The following is a 24342-nucleotide window of genomic DNA, read 5'->3' on the forward strand; positions in this document are numbered from 1 at the left end:
TTTTAAAACCACAGATGACAGGGAAAGTCAATGTTACAATGAGAAAGTTGCACTAAGAAAAGACAGTTTTGGAAAACATAGAAATGTAGAATTATGGTTCCTCAATAACATTAATCCTGTTGTTCTGCCTCCCCCCAAACTCTTGCCATCCTATACCCTTCAGATCAGGGAAATGTGTGTCTAAAAGCATCAGAAAGTAACATGTTAAAGCTCAGACAACTTGACAGTTCAACAAGGAATCTCTCAAACCCCACGTTAGTGTGGAGATTTGACTGCAGGCTTCTTAAATCCCATCCCACCTATGTCATGTCGCTGAACGTACCTAACCAACCAGCAAGGGAATAGGAAATGTAGAACGTGGGGAGCTAGATCACTGTGGAGAGTGAACGGTGAAACAGAGCATGGAAGAAATGGTCAGAACAGGGTGTGGTCAAGGGCACAGCTGCCTCTTCAGAGCCCTAGCAAGGCACCCGTGTCTCCAGACAGGTGCTGGTCTCATCACAAGAGTCAGGGAACTAATGCAGAAAGTGCAAATTCACATCCCCCCTAGTTATTAGACAAGATGCATTAGAGAGCCAAGGACAGAAGAACTGGGCAGTGGTAACAGTCTAGCAGCTGACAGCACCTTAGCCACAACATTCCACTTTTGGGGTACAACTACAAGAAAAATCAGGTAGAATACAAGAGGCACCCCAGGCCACCAGAAGACTTCCCCATTGGCTACTCAATCCGCAAACCATCAAACACTCAACAGAACTGATTACATGCCGTTAAGAGTGGGATGCTGTAACAGGCCACGGAAGTCATGGAGTCGGTGGCTTTCCTAGACCTCTGCTGCAGTGGCAGGGCTGCAGTCAGTAGCTGTCAGTTCCAGGGCCTGCTGGAGCTGTGACTCAAGGCTGAAGCGGCAGATTGGGTCAGCGCCTGCTGCAGGAGCAGCTGTCACAGCTGGTAACCAGCCCCCCTATAGCAGTAGGATGGTGCCCAGTCTCTCCCAGCACCTGACCAACAACCAGCCCTGGGACCAACAGAGAAGCTGGCCAGTGGCTGGCCCTGGGGTCCTCTGGAGTAGCAGCACCCACTGGCTCTCTCCATAGCACTCCTGCTGTTAATCCAACCAACCTGCAGGGTCCAGGGTATTTTTGGTAAAATTCAAAGAACAGCTTCCAGGCTTCTGTGAATTTCTGTGTGTTGCCCATGACCTCTCCCTCACTATTACTAACAATACCCATGGCACCATCTTAACTTTATCCACAATGCAGCCGTGACAGCCTCCCTTCCCTGTGGGTGTGAAACATGGACAGCTTACCACAGACACAGTAAGCCACTTCAAAACTTCCATGTGTGCCCTCCCCGCTACATTCCGATGGTCAATGGCAAGACAAAGTCCCCAATATTGATGTCCTTGAAGGAGCAGAGTCAAGGACAGACATGACTGGAGAGCTACTGTCAATGATGGTTGTGAACAGTTTGAGGAACACAGATAAGAACAACTGATTGAAACAAAGGGCCAAGCAACATAAAAAATCTTCCATGGGAAGACTGCACATTCTAGTGCTACATGTTTGTGGCCTTGCTCCTCCTGGGTCAGGCTACACAGCCAGACGAGAACACATGCAGTGCTGTGACATCATCATCAGCCATGGCAGAAAACCATACATGCATTCTGAATGCATTTAGCAACAATTGATTGGTTTGGCGTTGGGAAGGAAACAGCCCTGCTACTGTGCACAGTGCTCATTTGAGAGATGGAAGGCAGGAAAATCAAATTGCATATTTTATTATTTGGTGACTACTTTAGAAATCCAGATACATCGATTTTTTAGTAGTTTTGTAAAGGGTTCACTAGTCAAATATTGATCAAAATTCTACCAATTGGCTTGCATTTCATAAGAAACACACACACGGGAGACACTGTTCCCTCTAATTTTTTCCATCTATGTGCAGAATAAATTTTGTTATGTGCACATAGGAACATGCAGATGTGCACCATCAATAGAAATCTATGCTGCTGGCTGTGGGTGCTCTGCTACTCAGCTGGCTGGCACCTAAATCTCTCCTGGGCAATTTCCCAAGTGCTCAACCTACAGGGAACAGTGACAAGGGACAATTTTCCCTCCTTCTGCAGCCCTTGCGCACTGCTGCTCCAGCATACAGAGCAGTAACAGCCCCTTAGATGTTGGGGAGGAAGGAATTCCCTCAGTGCTAGCATTGTTTCAGACAGTCATAGACTGCTTTGTGCGAGTCCCAGTGTAGGAGTTTGGGAGGAGGCAGGGTGCCTAAATTACACTGTTTCGGGTCCTTACCTGCCTGGAGTCAGAATTGTGCAAAGGTGGCTTAAAGGTGCTTTAGCACTCTCCCCTGGGTTGCCCTTGTGTGTGCAGTACCTCCTAGACCAGTGGTTTTCAAACTATGGGTCGCAATTCAATACTGGGTTATGGAATGTCGGGCGCTGGGTCTCATTGCTGCAGCAAGATCAGGTGACCAGTGGGGTTGCTAAGGAAGGTCCCTGCCTGTCCTGGCACCCCAGACTGTGCTGCGCCCCAGAAGCAGCCAGCAGCAGTCTCTGTGCCTAGGTGAAGGCATGTGGCCAAAGAGCACACAGGGCTCCGTGCACTTCCCCTGCCCTGAGCACTAGCTCCGTACTCCCATTGGCTAGAACCTGCTGCTGGCTACTTTTCGGGTGCAGCATGGTCTGCGGTGCCAGGACAGGCAGGAAGCTGCCTTAGCAACCCTGCTGCATTGCTGGCCTGGAGCTGCTTCAGGGAAGCCCCTCCTGCCCCAACCCTGACCACCCGCAAAGCTGAAGCTCTCATCCTCAGCCCCTCTCTGGAACCCACACTTTGTCAAAGTACGTTAGATCATGGGCATCCACAATTTTCTTCAGCTGGGTCACAAGAAAAACAGTTTGAAACCCCCCTGACCTAGAGACACAGAACACACTCCTGCCTCAGCCTATACATCTCAGCCCAACTCCCATCATTGGTTCATGCAGCCCAGACACAGCCTGGTGGCCGGAAGCCCGGCACACACTGCGACGGATTCTTTGGATACAGAAAAACATCAGTCACTTACTCCAGCTTCTCTAACTTGCACTTTGGGTGTCTGAGTCCTTCACACAGAAGCTTCACTCCTGAGCCAGTCAGGTTATTACCGCTCAGGTTCAGCTCTCGCAGGGACTGGCTGGTGCTGAGCAGAGAGGAGAGATCTCCACAGCAGGCATCAGTGAGACGGCAATCCCAAACCCTGCAGAGACGGAGATGGGCAGAGTGAAGAGAGAGCAGAGTAACTAAAGGTCCCGATTTTATAGGGACAGTCCCGCAGAAAATGGATTTCTATGTGGCTATTATGAATTTATGTACAACCATAAGTTTGAATGTACAAAACCCACATTTACCTGCCCAAATGTTTGCACTTACAATTTAGTAGCTGTATGTCCATTTGCTCCTGCAAATGTAGGTGATTTCACAAATGAAAATAGGACCTCTATTATCAGTGTGAAATTAGCGGGCCCCTTGAAAAGGCTGGTTTAACAAGGAAATTCTCAAGGAACCCAGCAATGACTTACACTAGTTTCTGCAGTTTACATGTGGGATGTTTCAGTCCTTCACACAGAAGTTTGATTCCTGAATCTCCCAGTTTATTCCCACTCAGCTCCAGCTCCGTCAGGGACTGGTTTGTCCTGAGGGCAGCAGAGAGATCTTCACAACAAGCAGCTGTGAGACGGCACTGCCACAACCTGCCAAGGGAACAGAGAGAAGAATAACATCTCCTTCCAGAAAGGTGTCAGTATTCACGTCACTTCCTGCTTTCTGGTAACCTGGTAGTTTCAGTGTCTATAAAGTCTCTATGTCCACCCAAAGTATTTGAAATATTACAATTAACTGCATGATTAATTCCTCGCTTTCATTTGATTTGTACACAATGCAAGAAAATGTTCAGAATATTTCAGATAGCAACCCACAAATATACAGAAATTGTATAATCATCTGAAAATGTGACATTTACATTCAATGCATGTCCTCCTATGATGCTGTGATTGGCTGCTCTAGATATTGAATGTCCAGTTAGGCATGGCTTGTAGAGAGCTCTCCCTTTTGACCTTGCACAGGACAGAAGTGTATGAAGAAGTGTAGAAAGTCTGAGGGGCAGGCGACCCAATCCCTGTAAGTCGAGCTAAATAATCCTATTTCAATAATGTAATTGAAGTGGATGTAACACAGGTCGACTTACAGCAGTGTCTGTACCATGCTATGTCAACAGGAGACACTATCCCACTAACTGACTTTCTGCCTCTTGTGGAGATGGTGGAGTACTGATTTCCATGGAAGAATGCTCTGCCATGACTTTGTCTTTGCCAGACCTGCTAAATAGACATTGATTGCAGCAGTGCCAATTTAGACATAAGTATAGACTAGCTCAAAATCTCCTTGGGAAAGGCAGTAGCAAGTTATTAAACCTCTGCCATAAGAAAAGAGATGGAAACTAGGGAAAACGGATACTTTAATGCTTGGCTTGGTACCCTGCAAAGAATTAACTGGGAGCATTGGGTATTTCAACTTGTAATTGAATTCTAAATAGCTGTCTCTAATGTTACATTGTGCACTACACAGCAAAGACCACAGACAGGAAAGATGCATATTACACTGTTATGGCCATGGTTAACAAGCAAAACTCTGAGAGTTTGGTCATTTCATTAGACTAGTGGAATGCCCTATCCGTTCCCCTGCAGGTTTCTTGCCTACATCCATGATCCCTGATTCATTCTCTTATTTTGAAACAAAAGCTTATTCAATTGATTTTTAAAACACTGCCCAACACAAAGCCATTGCCTTTTGGAAACAAACGAAGTTTAAAGGATTCAGAAAAATTCACCAAGTTTCTTGCAGGTGTTTTGACCAGACCCATGGCCAGTCCTGCCCCCTGCAGCCTGAATTGAAGGGGGAAATAGGCTATACTCTGTTTAGCTGCATCACTAGCTACCCTGACCCAGCTGAGGGCTGTGCAGGGCATAAACATAAAAGAGCAGAGAATAAGAACCTGTCAGTCCTCTTCTTTCTGTGCTCAGAAATCTCATTCTCATGTAGATTCCCTCACACAATGGGCCAAATTAGCACCCTTTTCATTCCATACAAATCTGAATGTGAATTTTTAGTAGTGCTGTTCCCAAAATGATATCTCCCTCCCAACCAGAATTATCAGAGCCAGGAGCTGCTAACTAGGGAGTTATTTTGTTCATACAGCTGGGCTTATTTAGGATAGAAGAGCCCAGGGCACAATGGTATTGGGAGGGAAAGAATCCTGGGGGTGGGAAATGGGGTAGATTGAAGGGATGGGAGAAAGCAGCAAGTCAGGAGATGTCAGGCGTGGTCTAGATGCAGTTTTTTCCTTGTTATCACTCTATCACCTAGGGGGGTGTTGAGTTTATTCTGGTAAAATGCCTATCCTGGAGTGAAGCTGCCTTATAGTCATGTAGCTGATTACCTTCCCTTACAGGAATAAGCTACATGGCTATCAAACACATTGACCCCTGTATGGCTTCTTGGTAAAGTGAAGCGTGGGCTGGGGACTGGCAGGGAGAGGGTGCAGGCAGGTCACACTGAGTTTTAAGAAAAAGTTACAAGGTGTCTAGTTTGTGGCTAGAGGATTTATTGAGAATGGGCAAGTCGAGCCTCTTGGCTAATACGGTGGCAGAACTACAGGAAGTCAGCACGGTGACTGGACTCCCACCACTGATGCCCAGTGAAGGATCCAGCAACACCACGTTCTGCCCTGCGGAGGTGAACACATCCTGCTGCTGCTGAGTTTGGGTTGGGTCTCAGTATAGGGAGGTATTTATTACTGAGTAATACATATTTGTATTGCAGTGACACCTAGAGGCTTCAACCAGCTTGCCTGCTGGCCCCCAGCTTACCTGGATCTGGCCCCCGAGGCTCGGGATTCTCCCCCCCCCGCCCAAAATTGGGGTGCCCGTGCTGGCACTCCAGCCCCCTGCTGCCCCAGCTGGAGCACACAAAATCTGCTAACCTGGCCCCCTCGTACGCGAGGGAAATATTTTTCTCACGAAAGGCCCTGACTGATTTTTCTGTGGGTCAGCGGCCTGTCACCCAGAAAAGGTTCCCCACCCCTGAAAGACTGGAGAGGCTCCTGACCTTCCTCAGTTCCTTCTAACCAGAAACTTGGCCCCAGTGTCCCGGGTGCTGTCTGAAGTCTGACAACCTCTGCTTCAAAGACCCAATAGGCTGAAAGGTAGGACAAGGCAGGTGGATGAAACAACACAGTGATTAGCATTGGGCTACTTACAGCAGTGACTGCAGCTTACAGCCTGGCTGTTTCAGTCCCTCACATAGATGTTTCAGTCCTGAGTCTCCCAGTGCATTAGCGCTCAGGTCCAGCTTTTCCAGGGCCTGGTTTGTAAAGAGGGTCTGAGGGGAGAGGTCCTTAGGGAAAGCGGATGAGAGTTTGCAGCTGGACAACCTGAAGGGAAGAAGTGGACAGGTCAAAGTTAGCTCTGCTCTGAGCGGCCACTCCCAGAGCCTGATCCTACTCCACTTCCACTGGAGCCCGGGTAGCCCCAAGCTCCCCATTGCTGCTTGATTCTCTCCAAGTCTCTCACTGCAGCCTAACTACCTCTCCCCCGGGACCTGAGCTACCAATCAGCCTGGGCCGTGTTACAGGTGACTAGCCCAAGCTGAGTCCCAACTTGACTTTGGGGGGGAGAGGTGAAGTGGGGGCGGGGTCTTAGAGCAGAGTGTGGGCGGAGCCACAGCCTGGGTTTCTCTGGCCAATTATACCTGCCGTTCAAGTTAACTGTTCTGCAACTGTTCTTCTTTGAGATGTGTTGCACGCAGCCTTCCCACTCTAGAAACATCGTCATGCCCAGCATACAGCTGTCAGAGATTTTTTCACCAATGGGATGGGGGGGGGGGGTGTACTTGTCTCCTGCTGGCACTTTCTGCACTGTGATGGTATACACAGAGAATGTGCCCCCAGCTTGCCTGGATTTGGGTTCCTGAGGCTCGGGATTCTTCCCCCCAAAATTGGGGCATTCTCGCTGGCACTCCAACCCCCCACTACCCTAGCTGGAGCACACAAATCTACTAACTTGGCCCCTCTCGCAGGTGAGGGAAATATTTTTCTCACGTCAGTGAGGAGGACCCTGTCTGATTTTTCTGTGGATCAGCGGCTCACATGCCCCAAAAAAGGTTCCCCGCCCCTGAAAGACTGGAGCAGCTCCTGACCTTCCTCCGTTTCTTCTAATCAGAAAGACTCAGTAAAAAGGGACGGGAGGGTGATATGCAGAATGGATACGTGCAACACGTCTCAAAGAACAACAGGTATGGAAGAGCTTAGGAACTGTTTCTTCTTTGAAAGAAAGTGGCAGCCTGATGTGGGACATGCATGTGCTGTCACTCAAACAACCACTGCTTGGGGATGGATTCCAGTCAGGGACTTTCATCGTTTCATAGAGTTTAAGGTCAGAAGGGACCACCAGATTATCTAGTCTGACCTCCAGTACATCTCAGGACACTGCACAGCACCAGGCTACTCCCATATTAAACCTAAAGGCTGTGTCTACACTGACATGAATTTCCGGAACTGCTTAAAACGGAATACTATTCCGTTTTCAGTTTTTCTAGAAAAGGAGCATCTACATTGGCAGGCTGCTTTTCCGGAAAAGCCCTTTTTCCGGAAAAGCGTCTGTGGCCAATGTAGACGCGCTTTTCCGGAAAAGAGCCCCGATCGCCATTTTCGCGATCGGGGCTTTTTTCCGGAAATGACTACTGGACTGTCTACACTGGCCCTTTTCTGGAACAGTGTTCTGGAATAAGGACTTATGTCCGAGCGGGAGCAGAATAGTTTTTCCGGAATAGCGGCTGATTTTGTGCAGTAGAGAGTCGTTGCTTTTCCGGAAATTCAAGGGCCAGTGTAGACAGCTCGCAGCTTATTCCGGAAAAGCGGCTGATTTTCTGGAATAAGTGGCCCAGCGTAGACACAGCCAAAGACTTTAAAAACAACCAGTCGTCCTGTGTTTTTAGATGATGAAGTGGGGTTTGCCGACAAAAGCTCATGATATATTTGTTTGTCTCTAAGGCCGTATCTAGACTACGCGGAATGGTCGAAAGAGGATATGCAAATTCCACGGGAATTTCCCTCTTCGTTGAAAAGCCGCTTTTCCTCAAAAAATGAGGTTTATGCAGCTTTTCGACAAGGGGGGGAAGGTTAGCCAAAAAAGCCATGTCTTAATTACTTTCACTTTCAAAAGCTCTGCTTTCGAAAATGCGATTGTAAGAAGATATCCAAATTCTCGTGGAATTTGCATATCTTCTTTCAACCATTCCCTGTAGTCTAGATGAGCCCTATGGTGCCACAGGACTACTTGTCAGTTTTAAAGTTACCGACTCACATGGCTACCCCTCTGAGACTAAAGACTTGTGAAAGTAGAAAGAATTATATTGTAAGAGAAAGATGAATTATACTAAGTTGAAAGAATACTGTTTGTCTTTGAACAGGAAGAGATGATTATGTTTGTAGGTATGCAGATCAGAATGAAGCCCGGTGAGCCTGGGATAACAGGAAAAGGAACATTAGGTGTTAGGTAGAAAGCAATTGAGGTAGTCAGAGAGATATGGACAGGAGATCGCTGTGTGCTTGATGTGGAAATGAAGATACTTGACTAGTCTCATACTAATCATGTGAAGTTTTGCCACCTTTTAATCTTGTTAAGTTGGCTTTCTTTTGACTGTATAAATCAAAGGGGTTTGAGCCTTGAATGGTACTCACATTTTCTGGGTGTATTAGCAGAGCGGCTTTGCTAATAAACAGAGCGTTCGGACAAATCTGTGAGTTCTGTGTCTGACTTTGACAGACTATAGTTAGCCCAAAATGTTCAGTCCTCAGGAAATAAGACAGTTGTGCCCCACAGGCAGAGAACAAGAGAAACTGTGATGCCACCTATGGCTAGTTGTAGAAGGGAAGAGCATTAACAGAACAATGAGCAGGAGTCTTCCAAGAATTGGTCTGAGAATGAACCAATGTAACGTTATTAATGTGCTTCCATATATGGGGTGACATCTCTGCAACATAGAAGTCTGTGTCTTGGGTAAGGAGGATTCCTACATCTTGTGCATCATCCTAACACCTGGACACTTACTAGGTGGGGGGCAGAGAAGCTAGTTTAATAATTTCATGAAGTTTGATTCTTTAGGTGTTTATTATGATTTGCAGCTCAGGGGTAGATTTCAAACAGAATTCAGGGTAATATCAGGAAATGGGCAGAAATGCAGAGCGCTCCTGGCATAGCAGCAAGAACAAAAAGGCTGTCAGAGAGGGGTTTGCTTACGATATTGTCTTTACTTTACAGTTGGGATCCTTCAGTCCCTGCAACAGTGAGTATGCAGTTGACATTCTTGGATCTTTCATCAGTGGGTTCCTAGAAAAAACCGCACACTTTAAATATCATTTCCACCAGGCATATTTTCCATCCCCTTTCCTGAAGATGGTAGGATGGGCTTTATTTCACAGCAGATATTTGTTATAAACAAAGAGAAACATCTTAAGACACCACAATTCCTTGATGTGATACCACGATAGCTATTCATTCCTAACAGCAGTATAACCCACATTAACCCCATGTAGCATTTGTCCCCCTCTAGTGGCTGGGCCATGGGTGAGCTGCTGCTTTCAATGAAAATCCTGCTTCACCTTTTCAGTTTGGTATGGGAGAAAGAATATATCCCAGAAAAATGGAAAAGATGGGTCTGAATCAACCTCCTTTCAAAAGAACATTTGAATGATTTCAACAACTGGCACAAGATTACACTGCTTCCACTCTCAAGGAAATTTTTTGTGAGGTCATCCTAAATTAGAATGAATAAAAGTGTGAATTTGAAGTGAATTAGTTGAACCACATTAAATCTCTGTATAAATGTTGTTATTCATAATTAAAATGGCCCTTGAAATAAATAAACTAAAGCCAATTTAATTTTGTATAACAGTGTCTGCAGGGATTTAGTATAGTTTAACTAATCCACTTCAAATTGATGCCTTTAGTGAATTCAGATTAACTTTCCCAGATGTCTTCATTTAAACAAACCTTTAAAAGCCATAGATAGCAGGTTTAGAGAGCTGAGAGCTATTATTTGGTCAGGTAGAACTTCAGTAGACTGTACAACAAAAATAATAAAAGGTAGATAAAGTAGTCTTGAATTGTATGGGTTTTCAAAAGGCATTTGATGGTGTAGATAGGGAATCATGATAACAGAAAAAATAATTCATGTTGTTATAAATTTGTGTCAGAATTCTTCATGTATAATATGGACAAACCAAGAGTCAGCAGACTGGTTTAAATGTTATTGCTGGGGTCGGGTTGTATTGTGCTGTATCTTGTTTGGAGTTGCTAGTGACTGTGATGTAGTGGGGATTGTGAATGCTGTTTGCTTTGTTATATGTGATTCTTATTGTCCTGTACTGTTCTATTGCAACTCTGTGTGTGTGTGTGCCTCAGTTTCCCTGGGGGGCACTGCACATGAACCCAGTGGGAGATGGCAATATTGAGTGGAAGGCTGCCCCATCTTGGCATGTACCAACCGTAGCTCAGGCTGTCCTGTGATCTGAGCCTGGGTGGGAGAAGCAACCAAGTGACAGGTTGCCCAGCAGTCTGAACAAAGGAGGGGCAGAGCTGCCTCCAGGCTAGGGCCAGTGGCTGGGGATGTGAATTAGTTTTTTGGCTGGCTTAGGGAGGGGAGGCTGGGTTGGGGAGCCAAGTAGGGCCCCAGAACCTTGGCCCTGGGCTCCACTTTCCCCAAGATGGATCGCACTGAATATTCCTGGTTCCTGTAACAACAAATCTGAGCTACTCTGTATCTCTGTCAATGAATAAACTTTCTGTTCTACTTGCTGGCTGGGAGTCACATCTGACTTCAGATGGGGATGCAGGGCCCAGTGACTCCCCCACAGTCCATGACAATGATCTTGACAGACAGTCAGTGTGGAAACGGCCATTGTGAGGCTACAGGGGGAGCTTGGAGACCTATCCTTTACAGATGACATTTTGATATAAATCATAGAATACTAGGACTGGACGGGACCTCGAGAGATCATTGAGTTCAGTCCCTGCCCTCATGGCAGGACCAAATACTGACTAGACCATCCCTGATAGACATTTATCTAACCTACTCTTAAATATCTCCAGAGATGGGGATTCCACAACCTCCTTGGGCAATGTATTCCAATGTTTGACTACCCTGACAGTTAGGAACTTTTTCCTAATGTCCAACCTAAACCTCCCTTGCTGCAGTTTAAGCCCATTGCTTCTTGTTCTATCCTCAGAGGCCAAGATGAACAAGTTTTCTCTCTCCTCCTTATGACACCCTTTTAGATATCTGAAAACTGCTATCACGTCCCCCCTCCATCTTCTCTTTTCTAAACTGAACAAGCCCTATTCTTTCAGCCTTCCTTCATAGGTCATGTTCTCTAGACCTTTAATCATTCTTGTTGCTCTTTTCTGGATCCTCTCCAATTTCTCCACATCTTTCTTGAAATGCGGTGCCCAGAACTGGGCACAATACTCCAACTGAGGCCTAACCAGCGCAGAGGAGAGCGGAAGAATGGCTTCTCGAATCTTGCTCACAACACACCTGTTAATGCAACCCAGAATCATGTTTGCTTTTTTTGCAACCGCATCACACTGCTGACTCATATTCAGCTTGTGGTCCACTATAACGCCTAGATCCCTCTCTGCCATACTTCTTCCTAGATAGTCGCTTCCCATGCTGTATGTGTGAAACTGATTGTTCCTTCCTAAGTGGAGCATTCATAAATAAATAAGCTGAAGATGAAAGACAAATGATCATGCACATTCTGCCAAGCAAGTAAGTCTCATTAATAAATTAAAGGCAGAAGTTATCAAAACCTAACTACAATATGGAAGTCCAATGCAATTAGCAAAATTATCAGAACTGGTATCCATGACTATGGAAGTCCATTCAATGCAAATAAAAGAGTTAATCGAATATTCTATGCAAACACCAGCAAAGTAAAAGCGGTCAACAGAATAGTGAAAAGGTGCCAGAATGGGCACAATTACCTACAATATTACAAGTAACATGGAAGAAAAGAGGGACATACCTGGGGCATTTTTAAGAATGTTCAAACAGGTCTCTTTTTTTTGTTGACTCCAGGGCAAGAGACAGAGAGACTGACCTACAGGCATACTCTGTAGCTCAATAATGGTTAAAGTGGCATTGTTACAGCTGAATACAAAAGACGTGGTAAAATAAGCCCAGTATGGGGAGTTTTGGCATTGTTCCATGTCTGTCTTATGCTCCAGTGGTGCGAGAAGAATGATGAAGATAATGCTGATACTTTTAGGCTAATGGACCTGATACTTTAATTTGGAGTAAAGGGGGCTAATCTCTGGGGCACAAAGACTTTTACAGTCCCCTGCCACACACAGAGCCTGTTACCAGTAGCACCAGATGAAAAAAGGCAGAACTTTCTATGAGACAATTGTCTGCCCCAAATCGGGATGAGACAGCAAAACAACTGCCATGTGTCTGACTCCCACAGCTATGTGGGAGGTGGCTATGCATTGCAGGTCCTCTGCCTTCCTCTCCCCTAGAGCTAGGAAGTGGCAGAACAACTCCACATACTGCAAGACAGCCCTCTAAGAAAGCTTTTGTCAATTGTGCCAACAGAAAATGAAACTGACAAGAACCTTCTAGGAAGGTAGCCACTTCCTATTTTCTCAAAATAAAATCGCATTTTTTTGGCAAAACTAAACTCCTCATGGAAAAATTCAGTTCTCATAACTGAGCGGAGGGAAGGGGGTGGGCAGGAAACCTCTGGCGGTTGGGTACTTCCCACAATACCACCAGGGAGAGAAGGAACTAAGGATAGTGCCCAACAGAGCCCGTACACAGAGCAACCTTGCTCCTCCCTGGAGGGACAATGCAGTAGCAACGCTTCTGCTGGCCGCCAGGTGGCGCTGCATTGTACGATGCTGACTGCTAGCTGGAGAACACTTGTATCATGGCCAGTCACTGGGTTGCGCAGGAAACAGCCTGGCTTGGACGGCAGCCTTAAGAAGCAGCAAAGGCTGATGGAGAGGGACTAAGGGGCGACTGCTGGAGGGCTTCAGGCAGCTGGCTGAGTGCCAAAGCAGATTGCAGGCGCAGAAGGAGCTGAGCTACAATCAGCTTCCATTTGAGAGTCCTCTGAATTCTTTATTGCTAATCCTACTGTGAGAGACTGGGGCATAGCTCATGGGCGCTGGGTGAAGGCCCAGCTGGGGAAGGAAAGTCAAAGCCCCGCCCCTTCTACCTCAAGCCACACCCCTGTGACCATGTTCTTTCAACAACTCCCCCCCTACACCTGCAATCTGATCCCACTCAACCCTAACTGAGGGCTGGGGCTGCCGTGTGGCACAGCCTCAGTCTTCCCCGGCTGCCAGGCTTCCGCGTGATGTGATCTCAGCCCCTCCCAAACAGCTGGGCAGTGTAGGCAGTTTTGGGAAGGCAATTCCTTCCCTTGCCTACATTACCTGCTGCCCATGGCGTAGCTGGTCAGGCCTTGCCGTCACAGCTGGGCTGAGATCTGCTCATTAGGGGCAGTCATTGCCAGGCAGGTGCTGGAGGAATCACAAGAGCCCAGTTCCCTAGCTAAGGGTCAGAGATCAGGAGACCAAGCAAAGACTGACACTGCAGCAGGCCAAAGTCTGTGTGGCTCTCCAGACAACTTCTTGGGGCAACCCTGGAGTTAAATAGAGGGCTTTGGCACTGTGGGAATATCAGCTCTCCCAAACTCCGTAGACTCAGGTTCTCGTTCTTACATTATTTCCTTTTGCTGTCCATGGTCCTGGGGAGGTCTAACACATTTGCTCCTGGGACTAGGTTGTAGCACAGCACAGGTCACTCACCCAGAATTCTCTGGAACTCAAGGTAAACTGGTCCCCACACACAACATACCTGATGATAGGGTCAGATGCAAGAAGCAAGGGCTATACTTGTGATATGGGACCATATTTTGGAAGGCAGTGTCTCTGAAAAGGACTTGAAGTTATGACAACTGCCCATGATTTCCTAGTGCAATGCTATGGCTGAAAGGGTGAATGCGACCCTTCGGTTTATAAACAGGAGTGTATTGAGTAGGAGCAGGGAGGTAACGTTTCTCCTTTTGGATATGTCCACATTTGCTACCTATCTCGAGATAGGGATGCAAATGTAGTGTATCGAAATTGCTAATGAAGCATGGGATTTAAATATCCCATACAATGAGGTTTAACAGTTATTTCGAGAGACGGATTTTTCTCTCAAAAAAACGCTGCTACACAGGGCATTTTATTTCACAATAATGCCATTTCAAAATGGCGGTTGGATGTGATTATGCTAATTAAGCGTGGGATATTTAAATCCCGCACTTCATTAGCAATTTTGGTACACTACATTTGCATCCCTATCTCGAGATAGGGAGCAAGAGTAGACATACCCTTCTACCCAATTGGTGAAACATCTGACCAAGTGAGTCTTTGCCCACGAAAGCTTATGCTCCAATATATCTGTTAGTCTGTAAGGTGCCACAGGACTTCTCATTGTTGAAACTAAAATGTTTCCTCTAGTTCTGGTGTCCAACTTTTCCAATGCTGACTGGTACTTAGCTAGGCAATCACCCCCCGCCCATAGCAGTTAACTTCCTTATCCTTCTATCTGACCCAAGCTAGTTCCCTAGGAAGCAAAGGGGCCCCAGCTGTTCCTTCTGATTAACCCTGCTTTCCTGTTCCTGCTAACCCTGGTCTCATGAGCTTTTCTGACCCAGCTGCCTTGACCGGATCAGGCCCAGCAGGAGAGTGGAACTCCATCTTACTAGGAAAGACCCAGACAAATATGCAAATAATTTATTATGAACCTCTGAAAAGGAGGCATTATAATGGTGACATGATGAGATGCCACTCTATGGATTTACTGATTTATAGTAAACTAGAAGATTTACCCTCCATTGCTCGGGTCCTTAGCTCAGTTCATTTGGGGGGGGGGTATTTAAATCCTTGCTCTGAGGTGAGGCTGGGGATTCGGGGCTTAGTCTGAAGGCTGCAGTGGGGACAAAAGACTAGCCCACTCTCACTGCAGCAGCTGGGGACCAGGTGGAAAGCCCTTCTCCATGGCCACTGCTGCTCCAGTGGGTACAGCCAGAGGAGGGGTGTATGGCAGATCCAGGTTCATCTGCCCCTTGCACCTCTCCCACCCCAGCCACAGTGAGGAATGCAACAAACTGTGCACATTCTCGCTCTCCCTGATGAAGGGGAACAGCCAGAAATGTCCCTGTATGAATCAGGGAGGGAGCTTCAGGTCCTCTCCCTAAAGAGCACATGGGGAGCAGGAGGCTCAGGGCTGGAGCAGTCCCCGATGATGAGGGGATGCCCCCAGCCAGCCGCTTTCCACTGTCTGGAGCCCATTTTCCTGGCACAACCAAACCCTGACCTTACTATAAGTCACGATAAGAGGAAGCTGCGTATTAAATTTGGTGGTCCTAGTTCTTACCATATAGGAACAGTCTTGAAGAAACACACATGTGCACACAGACAGTCTCACAGAGTCAGACGAACTCTCTCAAATATATAACTGATAAACTTTGATACTTACAGAGGAAACAACCATTTGCGTAGCTTTGCTATCCATCCTTCTTCTCGTTCTCCAATCCCAAGGGTACAATTACATAGGTAAAGTGACTGCTTACTACTACAGTTTTTTACACAGAACGAAAGAGCAATTTCATCCATTGTTGTGAGCCTGAGATGTTCCAGCCTAATTTCTTGGAAATTATCCATTGCACTTCTTGCAATGTCTTCTTCCTGACTCTCATACAAACAATGAAACAATTCAAGCTGGTCATGCAGCTCCTCATAGGTCTTATAGGAAAGAGAGGAGATTTTTTTAGTTTCTTCTTCAAACCACTGCAATAAATCATCTCTTATTCCAGACGATGTTTTACAATGTAATTTTTTCTCTGTGTCATTTAGTCTTTCTCTATTTGAGAGACCAAACAAGAAACGCACTGTTAGCATCAAATAATTATTTGTAGATATTCCATAATTTTTTAGCAAGCTTTTCACATCTTTCTTAGAAGACAGAGAATTTTTCATTATCTCTTCATCTTCCTCCAGCACATAGAACAAAGCTGCAAAGAACTCTTGGAAACTCAAGTGAATAAAGCTGTAGACATTTTCATATTCTGTATCCTTCTGAAAAATGTTTTTACTCAGAAAGAGAGAGTGAATGTTAGACAAGGATAAATTGTGTTTCTTTAGGTCATCTTCTTCAAACAGTATTTTTCGTTCTAAAATTCCATCTGCAGCCAATGAGCAAAGCGCCCAGAGGTTAGTTTTAGATTGTTCTATTGTGTCAGTGATATGATCTGTTATCAGGGTGGAGAGAAAGAGCAAATATACTGATGTGGTTGTTTTTGAAGTTTGTGTCAGATCTTCCTTTTTTTCCATTTGTTGTTTCAGAACTGTGCAGATGATCCAACACACAATGGGGACAAAGCACATGGTGAAGAGCATTTCATTTTCTTTGACAAAATTAAAGGCTTCTGTTGCTTTCTTTTCATCACAAAAAAATTTATGAAAATATTCTTTCCTCTCATCTGCAGAAAATCCCATTATCTCTGCAAAACGTGGAAGTTTCAGATTCTCCTTTAGTTTTTCCAGAGCTGTTGGTCTCGTAGTGATCAGCAAAAAAGATTTTTGAAGAACCTTCTTTCTCAATAAACTGCACAGGGTGGTTTCCACTGGCCTCTTCTCAAATGGGTCCATGTACAGGCTAACATCATCAATGTCTAGCAAGGAATTTAATTCATCAAAACCATCTATTATAAACAGGAGTTTTTCTGGCTTCTCAAAGATTTCTTTAATTGGTCCTTCTCTATCAGGACAATTGTTCAAAACCAAATCAGCAACACTTCGATTTTTGGCACCGCTTTGATTTTTAAGAATATGATTTATTTCTCTGCAATTTATATAGAAAACATAATCAAACTTTTTCCAGTAGAGTTTTCCAGCTGCCCAGTCCAACATGATCTTTCTCGCTGTCACTGTTTTCCCAATCCCAGCAGCTCCTTGCAGCACAACAGTTCTTGGGTTTTGTAAATTTCCATCAGAATCAAATAAAAGATTAATCTGAGTGAGACTGGTTTGTTGAGCCATCAGTTCTGCGTGTCTCCTTCCTCTGGTGATGATTTCATGTTTTTTCTCCTCCCGCCCTCGATGTTCCTTTACAATAAGCAGTTCTGTGTATCTTTTGGTTAAACTCACATGTTCGCCCAGGAGAGCTTTCCTGTTTTCGATTACTTGATATTCTTCTTGTATATGTTCTCTGTACTTCCTCTGGTAAGCTAATTCAAAGACAGTGGCATGAAGCATTAGACATACTGTATACATGTGTTCAACCAAAGGTCATGTGAACTGCCACTCATTAGTTATATCCAGAACTTGGACCAAAGAAAATTTTGATGGCATTCTACTCTTTCCGTTCTACTAGTGCCACATCATGTGACTTGACATTTTGCTAGGATTTTACATGTTAAAAATAGTCTTTTGTCTTTTACAGTTTAATTACTTTGTTCATGATCATCTCTCCCCTTGGTCCTCATTCATCACTTAAGCACAGATTTAAGTCCCATTACAATGAATGAGATTTGAGATGTGCTTAGAGTTAAGAATTTGCTTAAGTTCTTTTCTAAACAAGGATAACGTAAATCATTCTCCCCCCCCCCCTTTTGATCATTTATTTTAGTTTCTATCTTATTTCTCTTTTCTCCTCCCTGTCCCCACAGTACCTTTTTACTATTTCTGACTGCTTCTCTTCTTGCTTCTTGGTTATATTTTCTCTCCCCTCTTGTTCATCAGCTCTTTTAATCTCTTTGGCTATGTCTACACTGTGCGATCTTGCGCCAGAGCTATGCAAATGAGGCTAAGCGTGGAATATCACTGAGCCTCATTTGCATATCTAATGAGCCGCCATTTTTGCAGAAAAGGCTCTTGCACAAGAAAGAGCTGTCTACACTGCCCCTTCTTGCGCAAGAAAAACCCTCTTGCACAACGCCATTATGCCTGAAAATAAGCAGCGTAACAGCATTGCACAAGAGGGTTTTTCTTGCACAAGAAGGGGCAGTGGAGACAGCTCCTTCTTGCGCAAGAGCCTCTTCCGCAAAAATGGGAACTCATTAGATATGCAAATGAGGCTCGGCGATATTCCATGCTTAGCCTCATTTGCATAACTCTGGCGCAAGATCGCGCCAGTGTAGACATAGCCCTTCTGTTTTTCCTACCTCTGGATACTCTTCTCTGCTTCGCCCTCCACTCCTATTTCTTGCTTCTGCTTCTCCACACACTGCAGGATAGGACTGGAAATGGGTATTCAGTCAAGGCTCATCTCTAATCATGAGTAGTGTAGTTTGGGAAGTGCCACTGTTTCAGTGGATAGCTGACTTGCATATAAAGGCTCACTCTCCTCTATAGCCAAGGTCCCTAACATGACTATATCATCCCTGAGGCACCATGTTTTTCTCTCTTGTTGAGTCACAAGGTGCATGTGGGAGATGTAGTCCAGAAAGAAGAAAGGGCCCACAAGGCAAAAAAAGGTCATGAGGAATATGAACTATGAATCCCATTCAGAATTCTAGCAGCACTTTGGAATGTTACATTAAAAGTGTTAAAATATCCTTCAAATCATTTAAACCATGGGCACCATTAAACCAATCTACAGGCCATGTGCCAACCACACGAAACAAACAAAAAGTATGTTTTCGTCTGAGTAGGAGCTCACAGACTAACCATAATGTGAAGCATTTCTACAAATAGTCATCACACAATTCCTAATACAGAGTAAATTGACCCAATAAGTGCCTAACAAATGACTTCTTCATACAAGCAACCCTGCATGTGTCCATGTGGAATTCGTACCTCTATAAGGGTATGTCTATATTGCATTCCTCCTTCAAGAGAGGAATGCAAATACAGACAAACAAAATTGCAAATGAAGCGTGGATTTGAATTTCCTGCGCTTCATTTGCATAATGGCGTCCGGCTGCTTTTCCGAAATACCGTATTTTGAGAAAAAAAGGGGTTATTTCGAAGAGAAATCCTTCCTTCAAAATAACCCTTAAACACAATTTTTTAAGGATTCAGTATTATATCAAAAAAAGCATTTCTTTTTTTAAAAAATCTTTTTTTCCTCAAAATGCAGTATTGCAGAAAGCAGCCGGATGCCGTTATGCAAATCATAGAATCATAGACTACTAGGACTGGAAGGGACCTCGAGAGGTCATTGAGTCCAGTCCCCTGCCCTCATGGCAGTACCAAATACTGTCTAGACCATCCCTGATAGACATTTATCTAACCTACTCTTAAATATCTCCACAGATGGGGATTCCACAACCTCCCTGGGTAATTTATTCCAGTGTTTGATTACCCTGACAGTTAGGAACATTTTCCTAATGTCCAACCTAAACCTCCCTTGCTGCAGTTTAAGCCCATTGCTTCTTGTTCTAGCCTCAGAGCCCAAGATGAACAAGTTCTCTCTCTCCTCCTTATGACATCCTTTTAGATACCTGAAAAACTGCTATCATGTCCCCCCTCAATCTTCTCTTTTCTAAACTAAACAAACCCAATTCCTTCAGCCTTCCTTCACAGGTCATGTTCGCTAGACCTTTAATCATTCTTGTTGCTCTTCTCTGGACGCTCTCCAATTGCTCCACATCCTTCTTGAAATGCGGTGCCCAGAACTGGACACAATACTCCAACTGAGGCCTAACTAGCACAGAGTAGAGTGGAAGAATGACTTCTCGTGTCTTGCTCACAACATACCTGTTAATGCATCCCAGAATCATGTTTGCTTTTTTTGCAACAGCATCACACTGCTGACTCATATTCAGCTTGTGGTTCACTATAACCCCTAGATCCCTTTCTGCTGTACTCCTTCCTAGACAGTCGCTTCCCATTCTGTATGTGTGGAACTGATTGTTCCTTTCTAAGTGGAGCACTTTGCATTTGTCATTATTAAACTTCATCCTGTTTACCTCAGACCATTTCTCCAATTTGTCCAGATCATTTTGAATTATGAACCTATTCTCCAGTGCAGTCGCAACCCCTCCCAGCTTGGTATCATCTGCAAACTTAATAAGTGTACTTTCTATGCCAATATCTAAATCGTTGATGAAGATATTGAACAGAACTGGTCCCAAAGCAGACCTCTGCAGAACCCTACTTGTTATACCTTTCCATCAGGATTGTGAACCATTAATAACTACTCTCTGAGTACGGTTATCCAGCCAGGTATGCACCTACCTTATAGTAGCCCCATCTAAGTTGTATTTGCCTAGTTTATTGATAAGACTATCATGCGAGACCGTATCAAATGCCTTACTGAAGTCTAGGTATATGACATCCACTGCTTCTCCCTTATCCACAAGACTCGTTATCCTATCAAAGAAAGCTATCAGATTGGTTTGACATGATTTGTTCTTTACAGATCCATGCTGGCTGTTCCCTATGACCTTGCCACCTTCCAAGTGTTTACAGATGATTTCCTTAATTACTTGCTCCATTATCTTCCCTGGCACAGAAGTTAAACTAACTGGTCTGTAGTTTCCTGGGTTGTTCTTATTTCCCTTTTTATAAATGGGCACTGTATTTGCCCTTTTCCAGTCTTCTGGAATCTCTCCTGTCTCCCATGATTTTCCAGAGATGATAGCTAGAGGCTCAGATACCTCCTCTGTCAGCTCCTTGAAGCAAATCTTCGCTTCATTTGCAATTTCATTTGTTTGCATTTGCATTCTTCTCTTGAAGGAGGAATGCAGTGTTGACATACCCTAAGGCAGGGGTGTCCAAACTTTTTTCAAAGAGGGCCAGATTTGATGAAGTGAACATGCGTGAGGGCCGACCATTTTGCCTGACATTCTTTGAACCATTAAAATTAAATGCAAATTAACTATTTTATGCAAAGTTTATTGCAAACGGCATACTTTTCATTTCGTCACATGGATGACAAATCTAAACAGGTGTTAAATCACTCTGCCTTTCATATCTGAAGGCCAGATGAAAAAAAAATCCAGGAAGCTGAAATATATGTCAGGAACATTGTAAAGTACATTACATATTATTGGTAATAAAGGTTGTCTGTCAACTTTTAAGTTCAAAAAATATGAACAGGAACATAACACCAAGTATACATGTTGTGTCCAAATATATTTATAACTGATTTAGACCAACTGACATTAACTGAGATTTTACAATGTATTCATCTCAATACATATGATTCGTTGGGGGCCATAAAAGATAGATATTGCCAAATTACCTGTGGGGCCGTATTAAACCGGAACACGGGCCGCAATTGGCCCGCGGGCCGGACTTTGGACATGCCTGCCCTAAGGGTATGTCTAGACTTCATGGCTCCGTTGACAGAGCCATGTAGATGAGTTTACTAGACATAGAAAAATGAAGCAGCTATTTAAATCATCGTTGCTTCATTTATATCAAAATGGCCGCCATGTTGTGCCGATGAGCTGTTTGGCGGCACAGCAGGGCAGTCTGGACACGCCGCGGTCGACAAGGGAAGCCTTTGTCGACCGCTCTGGTAAATCTCATTTCACGAGGCATACTGGAGCAGTTCTTTCTCTGTCGACAGAGCCATGTAGTCTAGACATACCCTAAGATTTTGGCCATAACTTTTCAGTATATTTATTTTTTCTTCACAGGTCAATAGGGCAGTCCTCTATTTGTATTTATTGTTTTTCTCTGAGTTCCCCTCATTTGATATGCAGCTTTTTGGCATAACTGTGCTCAGAAGTGGACACAGTATTCTAAGTGCAGTCTTACCAGAGCCTTTCAGAGATGGATTATCAATTCGCAGCTCCTTAGCATGATGTGTCTCTGCATATGGTCCCTGATTCCATTGTCTGTCGTTCCCTCTTGTTTCTTCTTTAACTTGTGCTGTTTTCTTATTTTCCTTTGACAAAACTAACAAGGGAGATTAACTGCAACAATATTACAGACCAGGGGGAAGCCATCAGATACTGTAGTCTGACATCCCGCATGCAACAAGCTTTCAACACTCCCCAGTACCTGCTCATGAAATGCAACAACCAAAATAAGACCCAAGTATTACAGTCCACAGGAAATTAGACTATTATGTGCCACAGGTGGGATCAGGATGCCTGCCTGATGTCTGCAATGGCAGGGGAGTAAGATATATCCAGATAATCCTGGAAAACCACCTGCCCCCACACACTGCAGAGGGAGAGGAAAAAAACCTCAGAGTCACTGCCAATCTGCCCTGCGGTTTTACATGCACTAGCGATGTATTAGTGTAGTTGATTAACCGCTTACCGCATCTCGTCCACTAGTATATTTTTTAGCAGGCTGACCAGCAGTCCAGCTCAGTCCTGGGTAATGAGTCCAGGAAATACCCTTGCTGCGACTCTGCCTTTAAAATGAATTAGGAGCTAGGCAGGCAGGCAGCTCGGCTCAGTGCTGGCTCATGCCAGGTCTAGGAACTCAGACCCCCACCCCTAGACACGGGCTGCTGCCACCCTGCAACAGGCAGCCAGTCTGTGAAAGGAGCTGGTTTTTAATTTGGCTCCCCTCGTGGACCAACTCTTGCCTAGCACCCCACACTGCTGCCTCTGATATAGAGACAGGAATGTGAAGTGGCAGGGGGTTCTCGGGAGTGCGGTCAGAGTGTGCCCCCACCCCTGGGGACTATAGAATAGTCGAGTAACCAATAAGAATTCATGGGTTTACTTGACTATTCAATTAACCCATATTTAACATCCCTAACCAATACCTAACATTAGAAAATCCTACCCCAGGTTTTATGATGGCATTGCCACCTCACCCATAACTACAGTGTCATGGATTCTATTGCTAGAATAGGCTTAGATTGGACCTGATGTTTGTGCTGATGTGGAGGGAGAAAGCCTGGTCCTGATTGCACACCCTTGTAATTCCCGCACAAGAACTAGGGGTTGTTGCAAAACCTGCTCTGTGGGCAGCAAAGGACGTGTATCTTTGGGGGAACCCAGCACCCTAAAGTGACAGTGAGAAACAGAGAGGAGGTAAAGCCCTATCCCTATTCCCCTCCACCTTCCACAACTGAGCAGGAGCAGCACATGTGGGAGACTACTGGAGCTGGACAGAATTTCTTTCCTACCTCCCCTCCTTCCCCCAGTCCTTCCATGGAAAATGTTGAATTTTTGGTAGAAAAGGCAAAACAAGCAAGCAAGCAAACAAACAAACAAAAACCCTTAAAAGCCACAAATGTTCATATTTTACTCTCTCTGCTGCTTCCCCAGGGCACATTCCTGGATTTATCAGTATCTTTGGGTTTCTTACCTTTCTCACTTTCTACTCTGAGTTTTGCAGCAGAATCTTGGCGTTTGATCTCAGTGAGAACATCTATGGTTACATCTACAACGTCTCCACCGTAGAATCCCATCAGGAAGTTCTTAGTGTCTATCCTGTCGGCATTCTCCAGCCGACCTCGAGGGATGAGACCCTTCCCCTCAAAGGCAGAGTGTGAGACTTTGTCTTTAAATCTTTTCAAGTCTTCCTGAGAAAGGTCGTCAAGGGCACTTAGAAGCAGGTCACTGATTTTGCTGCTTTGGTTTTCCATCACCAGATATCAGAAAGCAAAACTCAAATGCAAAGTACCATAATTAATAATTAATAAGTTATAGCAACTCTTATTCCTATGTAGAGGGAAGAAGTATAGTCTAGTGATGAGAGTGATATTTTTCTGTGCTCAGTTTCCTTATGGTAAAAAAGGGGCAACTGCTCATCTAACAGCAAGGAGCATTATGTCACTTAATTACTGTTTGTAAAGCCCGTTGCAATTTAGGATGAAATAATCAAATGGATTTTAAGAAAAATGAATGGCACATGTAGTCCTGTGGGACATAGAAAATAACACACAGCCACAGCCCTGTGAAGTTACTGGTATCCTGGAGTAGCAGGAACAGCTATAAAGAAATATCCAGCAATTATAAAACTAAAAAAGATTTCCAAGAAATCAGCTAACTGGGCTCTGTCCAGAAGATTTAATGATCTCAGGACTGTTGGCTGCAAAGAGGAAGGAGCTGTGGGGAGGCTACAAACAAAAGCGGAAGAGAAGTTTTCAGGGCCTCTTTCCTAGGAAAATCTGAATTCCCACATGCAGGAGTCTGTATTTTAGCTGATTTTAAAGCAATGCTGATTCTCACTTCCTTTCCAGACATATCTGCCCCGCTCATGCTCTTTCCATCCATCTCACAGGTGCACCGTGGAGAGACTCCATCCCCTCTTGTAACCCC

At 44.7% G+C, this 24342-nt stretch overlaps 1 protein-coding gene across 1 annotated transcript in view; it reads right to left on the bottom strand.

The window, feature by feature from the left end:
• Positions 1–23666, bottom strand: part of LOC102455899 (NACHT, LRR and PYD domains-containing protein 3-like) — a 28085-nt gene extending 4419 nt beyond the window's left edge. Inside the window, exons 1-7 of the mRNA XM_075928358.2 lie at positions 23387–23666; positions 21872–22012; positions 15639–17388; positions 9344–9433; positions 6304–6477; positions 3569–3739; positions 3076–3246 (exon numbers count right to left, since the gene is read on the bottom strand). Coding sequence (XP_075784473.2) covers positions 3076–3246; positions 3569–3739; positions 6304–6477; positions 9344–9433; positions 15639–17388; positions 21872–22012; positions 23387–23666 — 2777 coding nt within the window. The remainder of the gene's footprint in view (positions 1–3075; positions 3247–3568; positions 3740–6303; positions 6478–9343; positions 9434–15638; positions 17389–21871; positions 22013–23386) is intronic.
• Between the last annotated feature and the right edge of the window lie 676 nt (positions 23667–24342).

Source organism: Pelodiscus sinensis, chromosome 5, assembly GCF_052426305.1.
Source record: "Pelodiscus sinensis isolate ZL-2025 chromosome 5, ASM5242630v1, whole genome shotgun sequence".
Lineage (NCBI taxonomy): Eukaryota > Metazoa > Chordata > Testudines > Trionychidae > Pelodiscus > Pelodiscus sinensis.